At 35.7% G+C, this 12,846-nt stretch overlaps 1 protein-coding gene across 1 annotated transcript; it reads right to left on the reverse strand.

Moving 5' to 3' along the window:
- Positions 1–3,950: 3,950 nt before the first annotated feature.
- Positions 3,951–4,725, reverse strand: LOC116126616 (germin-like protein subfamily 1 member 13). Its single transcript, XM_031412295.1, has 2 exons — positions 4,605–4,725; positions 3,951–4,498 (listed from the first exon to the last, which is right to left on the reverse strand). The coding sequence occupies exons 1-2, from the start codon at positions 4,720–4,722 to the stop codon at positions 3,951–3,953; spliced, it is 666 nt and encodes a 221-aa protein (XP_031268155.1). The 5' UTR covers positions 4,723–4,725.
- Between the last annotated feature and the right edge of the window lie 8,121 nt (positions 4,726–12,846).

Consider the following 12,846-nt stretch of genomic DNA (forward strand, 5'->3'; position numbering starts at 1 on the left):
ATATTCCGAAGATAAATGGATTTGTTCAGATAATTTGAGGGAAGAGTGGTCATACCTGTGTGTGAGATTTCAAGGTTTTGTCCATTTCCAACTTGTAAAGTTTCTAGACCATTATACTGACTTTTGAGAGATAGATTCTGTAGATCAGGAGTGATATGGTGAGTTACTCTTGAGTCAATGAACCAATTCGGATCCATGACTGTAAGAGGAGTAGCCATTTGTGAAAAATTTCCATTCTAATGGTTATCAAAAACTATTTCAATACCACGTGTGGCTGAACTTGAAGGTTGTCGCTGTTGAGAGTTGAAGGCATTTGGCTGATACTTCAGTGCTAGAGAATGATTACTTATAGTGTTCATGGGAACCAAGGAAGATTGGTTCGTATAGTAAGGTGCAGAGCATCTGTTAGCAAAGTAAGCTTGTGCAAGAGAAAGAATTGGTGCAGATTGATACCTATGATTTTGAGTACCTTGAAAATTTGTATCAAATCTGTGATAGCATTGGTGTGCCATGTGTCCAGTTTTCCCACATAGTTGACATATCATTCTTGGTTTATAAAAATTTCTACATCTGCCACGACCGCTTCCAAAGCTTCCAGTAGTTTGATGCATGTCCTGATCACTTGAATAGACATTATGTGATTCTATCTGTCCTTGAGTTTGTCCATACACAGGTTGGTTTGGTTGATGAGCTATTGCATTTGAGTTTTGTTGATGTGGCTGAGAGTTCATAGTCTGTTTATTTGCAAGAAAGACTGCTGCTTCATGAAAACCTACATATGCTGAGTGTTGTTTCTCTAACCTCATCTCATGCTTGTGTAATAGGAACTGCGCTTCTTGAAGAGAAACATCTCCACTTCGTGAGGTTAAATTTGCTACAACTGCATCATACTCGGTTCCCAGGCCATCAAGAATGTACATAAGTAACTCTTCATCATTAAAAACTACTCCACTGGCAATTAAAGATCCAGCAACTTCTTTCATTTTCAGTACATAGTCATTGATGCTCAAATTTTCTTTTCTGGTTGTTTGTAGAAGATTTCGCAGATGCAGTATTCTAGCTTTCGAATCAGTAAGAAAATGCATTTCTAAAGTTTTCCAAACATCAAAACTTGTTTCACAATTTGCTACATGCCTAAACATTGTTTCAGAAATGGAAGATATCAACCAGCCTAACAGAAATTGATCTAATTTTTTCCAGATGGTATACTCTGTGTTAATAGCTTTTCCAGAGTTATCATTTTGAGAGATTAAGTAAGGTGAAGGACACACTTTATCACCTGCAACAAAACCTTCCAGTTCATAGGCTTTCAATGCAGGGAGTACTTGTGACTTCTAGTAGGCATAGTTCTTCTCTCCTAGTTTCACGGTGATGGTTGGTAGAGCATTTGCCAGAGGAAAAGATGATACTGAGCTTGAGATCTTTCCATGTTGATGTAAGTTGATGCAGAGGAATTAGGATCAGCCATTGACATTTGTCAATTAAGGCTCTGATACCATAAAAACGTACAAAAGAAAAAAGGAAGAAAAGACAGAGTATAAAGAATTTGAAATAGAGAGTAAAGGAATCAGTACTGAAGCATTTATTTCTTACTGATTTTTCTTAATCACAATCTAACTTTTACATTCACAATTTATAACAAAAGCAGGTCACGTGCTGCCTCATTTCTCTGGAATCCCAGCCGCACATTCTATGTTACACAGGTTTACTCTAACCATTGGATTGTTTACATTGATGCAAGTTGCATGGCCACTTGTCAACTTGCATAACTAAAGAATAACAACCCATGCCACTTACATAACAAACAAGTAACAACCTTGCCAACTTGCACAAAAATATTAGCTACAACTTGTCAATTCGTTAAACTGAAAATGATCCACTTGCAGTTTATTGAGAGAGAAATGCAGAAAGTGCCGATATTCAGGAACTGAAAACTTTAGCTGCTTGAGCTGAAGCTTGCTGTAGTTTACACCTATGAATGGACGTAGTTTAGCAGCCCACCGCAGGTCAATCACTCAGCTCAAATGGGGCTGGCTCTGATACCATGTTAGATTAGCTAAAATGGAGCAAGAACTTAGCTAAACAATCAAGAAATGAAGCAAAAAGGGATTTGAATTCTGTTTCAGAGAGAAAAGAATTCTGTTGCTTTTCTTAACTGAATTAGTAAAGTTACAACTGAGTTTTTATACTGACTCTTAACACTCCTGAAACGTCATCGTTTCTGATGACTTACAAATGTGCTTTTACAATGCAACCCTCATATTTTACAATCTTGCACTCTGGTCCTGTTTACTTCTTTAAGCAATGCAATCAACACTCTGCCTCAATTCGAACTAAGTAAATTAGCTAACATTCCCCCTAAAACTGGACCTGATGAGTTAACTAACAGCCCTGATAGTAAAAGAGTATTGAGTATGAGAGTGAGTGAGAAAGGTGTTTTTGTAACAATTAGAAGTTACATTAATACTCTAGGGTCTGTTTTGTAAAAGATTAAGACTTGATTGTCATATGGTGGCATTTTGTTCATCTTATATCTGCTATATAAATGCAACATTCTTCTGTTTTTAAGTGTTGTTAATCAGTTAATAAAATTTTTATTTTCTTCAATTCTTCAGCTCAATTTACTTCTCTCTCGAACATTTTTCTATTTTTTATTTTTCTTTCAAGTTCGCTCTAGAATCTTCATGGTATCAGAGCTTTAGACAAACATCAATGGCTCAATTGAATCCTGGATTTTCTAATATCTCTTCAAAGTCAGAAATGGAGCAAGCTGGATGTGCCAACGCAAACAATTCAACTATGCATGCAACAATTCCCACAATTTCAGTAAAGCTCGTTGAAAGAAATTACAGTCACTGGAAATCTCAAATCCTTCCAGCTCTAGCATCCTATGAACTTGATGGTTTCATTACAGTGAGAATATTTGTCCACCTATGTTTCAAGTTAGAAAGTCTACTGAATCTGAGGAATTGTTAAAAGAACCAAACCCTAAATATTTCAATTGGAAAAAGACAGACCAGTTCTTAGTAAGCTGGCTTTTATTGTTGATTTCTAGGTCCATGTTTAGACATTTTGCTAAGTATACTAGCTCTTATGAAATATGGAACACCTTGGAGTTACATTTTCAGTCCTATTCTAAAGCTAGGACTTTGCATCTTGGAAACCTGTTACAAACAACTAAGAAATGTGACTTGAGTATTAATGAATATGTGCTTAAGATGAAAGAACTAGGAGATGAATTAGTGGATAGTGGTGTTAATCTTGGAGATGAGGAGTAGCTGTTATATACTCTGGATGGCTTAGGACCAAAATATGATGCAGTAGTCGCGAGTTTGACTTACAACAGTAGCACTGCTAGCATTCAAGAAGCTCAATTCATGCTGCGTACATACAACAGATTATTAGTTTCTTACGAAAGAAAATATATATTTTCAAAGCAATCGAGTTTATTGACTAACCTAGAGGAAGTCTAGAATTATGGGATTCATTTATCAATTATATTTTGTTTTCACATCATAAAAATGTATCTATATCATGAATTATATAGATATCTGCAATAGAGAAGAGAGAACTAATAGGAACAATACTATATCAGTAACTGAAACAAACAAATTGGGTGGAGNAAACCTGGAAGAGTTTCTGCTCTGCATGGACTGCATGGGAGTACTTCTCTTCTTAGTAGCTTAAGATATATTGTAATTTAATATTAATCCTTTGTTTAATGGCTCAGCTTTTGTAATGATGCAGTTTGCCTTTTTGTGTGGCTTAGCTGAGATTAAGGAAAAGTAGTCTGCTGGTTGTTGAAACAGTAATTGAAGTATGTTATATGCAGTTTTTGTCTAATGAAAAGTATGTCTAGATTTTAGTTTTTCATCTCTCTTCTTCTTTGAATAACCAGCATCACAAAAACGAACAGAAACATATTTAACTGGATTTGACAATATGTTTCTCTAATTGCTATCCATCCAGAACTTTTTCTGGAGATCTTCCACCACTTTCTTGTCCACCTGGAAAGCTTTAGCGAGAAAACCAGGATTAATGGCAGGATCTGATCCAAATACTGCATTTGCGATGGTAATTACACCAGGGTTCTGGCTGCTTAAACCAGCAAAAGCAATCGCATTTGTTTTTCCAATATTGAATTGGAAGTGAATGAGACCAATGGGAAACACAAACACATCACCCTTGTTAAGAACTTTGCTGATAAGTGTGTTGTTTGGATTGGAAGTAACGAAACCAACAAGAAGAGTACCCTCCAGGACTACAAGAATCTCAGTGGCACGAGGGTGAGTGTGAGGTGGGTTTTGGCCATAAGGAGCAAAGTCAATACGGGCAGCTGAAATGCCAAGAGTGTTAAGTCCTGGAATTTTATGGACATTCACAGCGCTAACATTTGAACCAACTGGATTGTTTGTGTCTCCAGGCATCTTAACTGAAAAGTAGAAGTCTCCAGCTTTGGCGAGCTTGGGGTCCTTGCAGAACTTCCCATTCACAAACACTGCATCAAACAATCAAATCAGTAAGAATTAGCCTATATTTACATATTGGACATGAGTTGGATTGTTTGTATTAATATACAGAAAGAGAATTGAGTAAACATATACCAGCGTTCTTTGGCTCATCTATGGCTACACAGAAGTCCTGAAGAGGACTAGGATCAAATGCGGCGGCCAATGAGGAAGCCAAGGCAAAGAGGACAAAAGCCAGAAGGAAACTTTTCATTGTGATTAGGCTAGTTAGCTACGAACTCAATTCTTCAACGATAAATATTGCTTGGTGAGTGGTGAGAAATGCTGCAAGGCCAGCTAATGTATTTATATACGAAATCCATTGAACTGGTCATCATTGTTTCCCCTGCTCCAAAGCAGATGAGGAGACTTCCAAATTAGATTCATTCTTTATTAACTCAAAACACAATTTCAAATGTTGCTTGAGTAAAATTGTTCTTCACTGCTTGAATCAGTCCCAGTTTGATACAAGGACATGGTCCTCTATCTTCTGTAACATAATCTAGAAGAATGAACGAAGTCCACACTGATATTTGTTGATGAAAATTCTGACACAACACTGAACAAAAAACAGTTACATCATAAATTAATGTCTCTTATATATTACATAGTATGTTATTTCATAAATTTCAAGTTATATTTAGGCTCACATATTCTCTATTGAATATCATACTTTCTATTGGAAGGTTATTCGGCTGCCATGTGCTTCACTTTGGAAATTATTATTTACTCCATGCCAACTTAGTAGCATTTGCTAAGCCATGATTTTTACCGGGAGAGAGAGAATCACAAAATATATAATTAACTTCTAAATACAAAATAAATGTCTATTTAAATTTTATTTATTTTTTAATCCGTGAAGATCTTATAAAACGATTCTAGAGGTTAGAATATTCGCAAGAACTATTGATCCAATATTGATAACAATGCACTGCCCCTTCGACTTTAAAAAATAAACAAAATCTAACCATGAAGAAACTAAAACTGGGTGACACATTTTATAGTTATACTAATATAATAATAGTTCTAGATATAGCCATATAGGCAGAATTGCCATCAGGTCACACCGAATCTGGTCTACATTGACTCTTAGGTTTTCTTTTCAGAGACAGAGAGTCTTTTTATGTATTTCATTGTTCAATTACAATTTGAAAATGTCTAAACATGAAAATTATATTTTTCTGATTAGTTCAACAATTGGAGAGACTTGATTTTAAGGTTATTAAACATTTTTACTTTGTCTTAGAGATATAATCTCACAATATTTGAACATATTGAAATTCATAAGGTCCGTTAGTCCCCATATAATTTAAACTCAGTCATACAAGATAGATGTTGAGCGGGTATAATTGGGAAAAAAAAATATAGAGAAATCATTTTGGTCTATGCGAGCAGTTGGAAACAGGAAAACTTATTATTAATTGCAAATGTGACTTCCAAATTAGATTCATTCTTTATTAACAGAAAACACAGTTTCAAATGTTGCTTGAGTAAAATTGTTCTTCACTGCTTGAATCAGTCCCAGTTTGATACAAGGACATGGTCCTCTATCTTCTACAACATAATCTAGAAGAATGAACGAAGTCCACAATGATATTTGTTGATGAAAATTCTGACACAGCACTGAACAAAAAACAGTTACATCATAAATTAATGTCTCCTATATATTACATAGTATGTTATTTCATAAATTTCAAGTTTTAGTATATCCCTTAATATTCATATAATTAATTTAATTACTTAGGGGTTTTTATCATTTGAGTGAATGCTTGCTAGATTAACGATATTTAGCCTCACATATTCGGTATTGAATATCGTACTTTCTATTGGAAGGTTATTCAGCTGCCATGTGCTTCACTTTAAAAATTATTATTTAATCTATGCCAACTTAGTAGCCTTTGCTAAGCCATGATTTTTACTGGGAGAGAGAGAGAATGACAAAATATATAATTAACTTCTAAATACAAAATAAATTTCTATTTAAATTTTATTCATTTTTTAATCCCTGAAGATCTTGTAAAACGGTTATAGAGGTTAGAATATTCACAAGAACTATTGATCCAATATTGATAAAAAATGCACTGCCCTTTCGAGTTTAATAAATAAATAAAATCTAACCATGAAGAAACTAAAATTGGGTGACACGTTATAGAATACTAAGAGTAAATGACATGTTCCCACTCAAAGATTAGTGAATTCCAAGTTCCTTACCCTAGTTTCATTTATTTCAGATCACCCTTACATTTCCATAAAATCATTTAATTAATGCTGCAATCAAAGGGTAAAGTGGTCATTTGAACTGCATTAAAATCTGAAATGAAAATAAAAATTTCAAAATAACCCTTTATATCTCAAATTTCTCTCACAAGCACCCCTCATTATTCCCCTCCTTCACAGCTGCCGGAAAAATCCAGATCTAGTTGGATTTCGACACCATTGGACATCATCGCCACCACTACTAGCTTCCCCCACTCATCCCCAACAAAACCCCTCCACCCCCCAACCTCGTCTACCTCTATTTTGGCTAGATCTAAGCCTTTTCTCCGCGTTTTTCTTCTCCATTGCGACTGTCGGAAAAATCCAAATCTATTTGGCGGTTAAAAAGTGATTTATTAATTTATTGGTAATAGCAATTGGGTAATAACACTCTCTATATCGTGTAAGAACCCAAAACTCATTAACAGTGTTAATTTAAGGGTAGAAATCTAGAATAAATGAAACCATGGGTGGGAATTTGGATTTTCACTAGTCTTTGGGTGGGAACATGTCGTTTACTCTTATACTAATATAATAAAGGGGCGTTTGGTTGGGGGTTATGTGAGATTACTGGGGTTATGTCATCTTATATTACTTGATTACCACGTTTGATTGTCAAGTAATATAAGATTCTGATAATCTTCAAATATCAATAGTAGTTATTGTTGGTAATATTGAAAGTAATCTGATTACCTCTATTTTTTTAGATATTGTAAGATTACCAAGGTAATCTTTTTTTTGTTACAATTCTATCCCCTATTAAAAAAAATTTAGGACAATAATACCCTTATTTTTAAATTAATTTACATGAATATGGCTATTTCACCTCAATTAATTAAATTTTTGGACAAAATTACCCTTGAATTCAAAACAAATTGCAGCCCACCTAAGCCACAACCCCCACCCACTTGCTGCCGCTAGCGGTGAGCACTGCCGCCAGAACGGCGTACGGAAGGTAGGAAATGGCCGTCGTGCGCCAATCTGGCCATTATGGCCAAAGATCTGGCCAGAAATGGTCATACGGTGCACGGAGGCCATTTCCTGCCTTCTGTACGCCGTTAGGTTGTCAGCAGCCGACAGCCGGCAGTGGCTGGGTTGGTGGGGGTGCTTTGTTGATTTTTCAAACTTTTATTATAGGGTTGTTTTTGCTATGTTTTTAAATGTAGGGGGTTGTAATAATCCAAATAATAATCTAAATGACAATATTAAATAATAATATAATAATAATATTTAATTAGAGGATAATTCAGTAATTTAAATAACATACCCACCAATTTATTCCAACTAACCAAACACATTTTCTTAAAGATTCTCAATAATCTTCAAGGTAATCTAACTTTCCAGTAATCCAACATTCCCTGAACCAAACATACCCTAATCTAGTCTACATTGATTGTTAGGTTTTCTTTTCAGAGACACAAAGTCGTTATATTTATTTCATTGTTCAATTACAATTTGAAAATGTCAAACATGAAAATTATATTTTTCTCATTAGTTCAACAATTGGAGAGACTTAATTTTAAGGCTATTAAACATTTTTTACTTTTTCTTTAGGATACAATCTCACAATATTTGAACATATTGAAATTCATAAGGTCGGTTAGTTCCCATATAATGTAAACTCAGTCATACAAGATAGATGTTGAGCAGGTATAATTGGAAAAAAAAAATATATATATAGAGAAATCATTTTGGTCTATGCGAGTAGTTGGAAACAGGAAAACTTATCATTAGCTGCAAATGTAAAAGAGTTGGATTAGGTTCTTAATTGTACATCCAGATTTTTTCGTTATGGAATAAATACAAAATTGAAATTGAAACTTTATTAACTTGGTAAAATAATTAACCCTTTGGACTTTGGTAATATTAGAAGACTATCAGACATATGCCATTACTTAACAAGACATCCATGCATTGAAGCCTTATGATTTTTTGAAAATGAATTAATGCATGCATTAATCAAACCACTTTGTCAGACAAATTCTGAACTTCTGATTCTCTATCAAAATGTATTTGAACCAAAATATGCTATTGTTTGTTATATATGATTCAAACATAATTAATCTTATCAAAAGCATAACAAAAAAAAAAAAAAAAAAAATTCTTGATTATTAATTTTTTGTGTAGTTTGTAAGAATTGTATCCAAAATTGTTTATGAAAACTCATGACTATAATTTTTAAATTCATTACATTTTTTTTTTTTCTCGATGAGAAAGAAATTAACATATTTGCATTACAGATCAAACAAGTCTTTAAATGATGATGAGATTGAAATGAAAAAAAAAAAAATGTCTCATGACCTAAGTAATTAGAATTTTAAATAGCAATTGTAGACGGTAAAATTTACGGTTGACCGGAACGAGAATGATCTTATAAGGATGAGGCCACTAACAATCGCGTAGACCTGCAAGGACAAAGAAAGTGAACATGAAGGCTCAGGGGACATTGGTGTGGTGTCTGCCTTAGGCACTCCAACGCTTAAGTCAGCACGGTTGAAGGAAATATATAATTAGGGCTGAGAGCGGGAAAGGTTTTACTAGGAGTGTTTGCTAGGGCAAGACTATCAGTGTAAAGTGGTCGGAGCATGGCCTTACGTCAACTACGAGAAGTACAGTTAACAAGAACTAAACTTTTACAGCGGGGAAAGACAGCTATTCTTAAGAGCAAGAATTTAGGAGCTAAAGAGGGGTTGTATGTGAATTAATAATGAGAGGGTTGACCTCTGTTGATATAGTGAGTCAAGGAAGCTTGAGTCTTTGTAGAACTAGGCATTCTCATAATAGGAGTTTGATTAAATAGGAAACTCTTAGTGCTAATCCATGTAGAAGTAGAAATACTAGTTCATGTGAGATTAGATCTTGGACGAACTAGGAAGTAAGTCAAACTTTGAGTCCTATTTTGGAATGAATATGGGCTAATGGGCTAGAGCCTGATTTGTCTTAACTTGTAGAAAGGCCCAACTCGTGGAGAGACCCAAAGCATAAGTTGTCCCAATTCGTAGGGTGACCTTAATCGTAGAGTGATCCAACTCGTAAAGTAGCCCAGCTCATGGAGATGGCTGACTCGTGGTGTGGACCAATCTGTAGAATGGGCCGACCCATAGAATGGATCTTCTTATAATATTGAACATCTTATTGGATGGTCAATTCACAAGATGGATTTAAGTGTGGGTCCAACTAGAAATGGGTTAAGGCACTAGGCCGTGGATTGTTTATATCGTTACTGGACCTGACAACGTCCAACATGATTTTTAGCCCATATAATAGTTGTAAAGATAGAGGAACAATAAAGAAAAGAAAAATGCAGAAAAACAGAGTATAGGGACTACATGTTTATATTCCTTTTTATCAGAAAATTTTTCATATCTGGAACCTTGACTATGATTACAATTTATGCACAAATACATGAACTTTTACACAATCTTCTCCGTTGAAACTTATTCTTCAACTGTCATCTTGTGCCATCCGATGTGCAACTTGCTCTACCACTTGCAATTAGTTAGAGAACACACAAAGTGTTGAAATGGAAACTGGCACCAAAAGCCAACTTGCTCTAACTAATTTATTATTGTAAAATGACTTAAAAACTTGCATGAGTTTGCTTAATGTTGCAGCTTGCTTGCATGGCTAACATCGTCCCTCAAGCAAAACTTAAGCAAAAAAAAAAAAAAAAAAAAAAAATTCTTCTGCAAAATACTTACATGTCGTCCCTCAAGAAAAAACTAGTGTGTGCTTTTATCATCTGTGTTTAGAGTTTCCTTAGGCGGTGAAGCTTGTCCCTGAGATCATCCCTCAAGCTGAAGAACAAAGGAAGAGCTAAACACATGAAGATGATCACGAAGAGTCTGAAACCGAGGGCCAGAGAGAGGCTTCGTAAGAACGTCTACAACCCAAAATTGAGAAGCAACATATTGCACCACAAGACGTTTAGACTGAACCATTTCACATACAAAATGGACATCTATTTCGATGTGCTTTGTACGAGCATGGAAGACCGGATTGGATGCAAGGGCACCGGCATTGGTGTTATCGCACCAGAGGATAGGCAAACCTGGAATAGAAATGTGAAGCTCCTGGAACAGATTTTGAAGCCAAGCAACTTCAATAAAGGCCTGAGCTAAAGCTCTATATTTAGTACTTAGAACACTAACAGAAAACGCAGGAAAAACAGAGCAAAAGAGAGAGAAAATTTAGATCTGTATTATTGATGATGATTACTAATGATACATGCGTAAAGTGTTTTATATATACATGCACACTGCATGTATTTTGCATGTGCACTGTAACAGAAATAAAACTAACTCCCTGACACGTCATCTACAATCAACGGTCAGATTTCATTACTTCCTAACATCCCTTCATCAACAAAACGTCCACACTTCTTTACCTCACACTTCTTTACTTCTCCATTATGTTCTTTCATTACATTCTAACATCCCTTCTTCAACAAAACCTTCTCAACTAATTAACAAGTAACAGAACACCCGAACACTTATTGCTCGCTGTTCGCTGCACTTCACGAACACGTGAAAAACTCACTGAATTTTACAAACACATGAAAACTTGCTCAATTTCACGAACACACGAAAACTCGCTGCTCACTACGAACACACGAACACTTATTGCTCGTTATTTGGTGCACTTCACGAACACACTGTTCGCTGCACTTCACGAACACACTATTCGCTGCACTTCACGAACACATGAAAGTGAACACATGAAAACTCGCTCCATTTCACGAACACACGAAAACTCGCTGCTCGCTACGAACACACGAACACTTATTGCTCGCTGTTCACTGCATTTCATGAACACACTGTTCGCTGCACTTCACAAACTGTTCAAGACGTAGAAGTCACTGAGCCATAAGTTCCATGCACAGCAAGAGGTAGTTTAACATTGAGCTTTTCACGAAGTAGTTCAAATCTGGAAGCTGATAGGGCTTTAGTAAATATATCGGTAGTTTGATGTTCAGTAGGAACAAACTGCACTTTGAGCTTGTTGGAGGTAACCTGCTCCCAGATATAATGAGCATCCAGCTCAATATGTTTTGTTCTACCATGAAAGACAGGGTTTGAAGCCAGCGATCCGACACTTTGATTATCACACCAGATGATAGGAACCTCTGGTAGTGGCAGCCCAATTTCAAAAAATAGACTACAAAACCATGCTAACTCAATGGAACCTTGAGCTAAGGCTCTATATTCTGCTTCAGTGGAGGATAACGCTACCACTTTTTGCTTCCTGGAATTCCATTGAATCAGATTAGATCCAAGATACACACAACACCCACTGGTAGAACGTCTGTCTGAAGGATTGCAAGCCCAGTCAGCATCTGTATAGCAAATTAGATTAAATCTGTTATTAGGACTGTATAATACTCCATAGTTTAAGGTTCCTTTGATATACCAAAGAAGCCTTTTATAGGCTTGCCAGTGCAACTATGTTGGAGCCTTCAAAATCTGACTCAATTTGTTGACTGAGAAGGAGATATCAAGCCTGGACAACATGAGATACTGAAGTGCACCAATGATACTCAGATACAGAGCTCGATTCTCAAATGGTTCACTATCTTCAAGAGCTAATTTAGTGCCAACGGCCATGAGAGTAGTGCAGGGATTACAATCCAGCATTTTGGTTTTAACCTGTAAGTTTTTTGCATACGTTGCCTGGTTTATGTGCAGATGAGAATTATCTCTTGTAATTTCAAACCCGAGAAAGTAGTGCAGTGAACCTAGAGTTTTCAGAGCAAACTAAGTGTTGAGGTTACCAATAATCTTATGAACCAGACTTGAATCATTGCCAATGAGGAGAATATCATCGACATAAACCAGAATATAGACTTGCACTTCTTGGTGTCAATAGATAAAGAGGCTAGGATCAGCTAAAGAATGTGAGAAACCCCATGATAGAAAGGCCTTCTTGAGCTTATCAAACCAGGCCCTTGATGCCTACTTGAGACCATAAAGTGCTTTGGTTAATTTACAAACATGATGAGGATATTGTGAACTGACAAAACCTTCCGGTTGCACCATGTGAACTGTCTTAGTGAGCTCCCCATTCAAAAATGTATTATTAATAT

This window comes from Pistacia vera, unplaced genomic scaffold, assembly GCF_008641045.1.
Source record: "Pistacia vera cultivar Batoury unplaced genomic scaffold, PisVer_v2 Contig181, whole genome shotgun sequence".
NCBI lineage: Eukaryota > Viridiplantae > Streptophyta > Magnoliopsida > Sapindales > Anacardiaceae > Pistacia > Pistacia vera.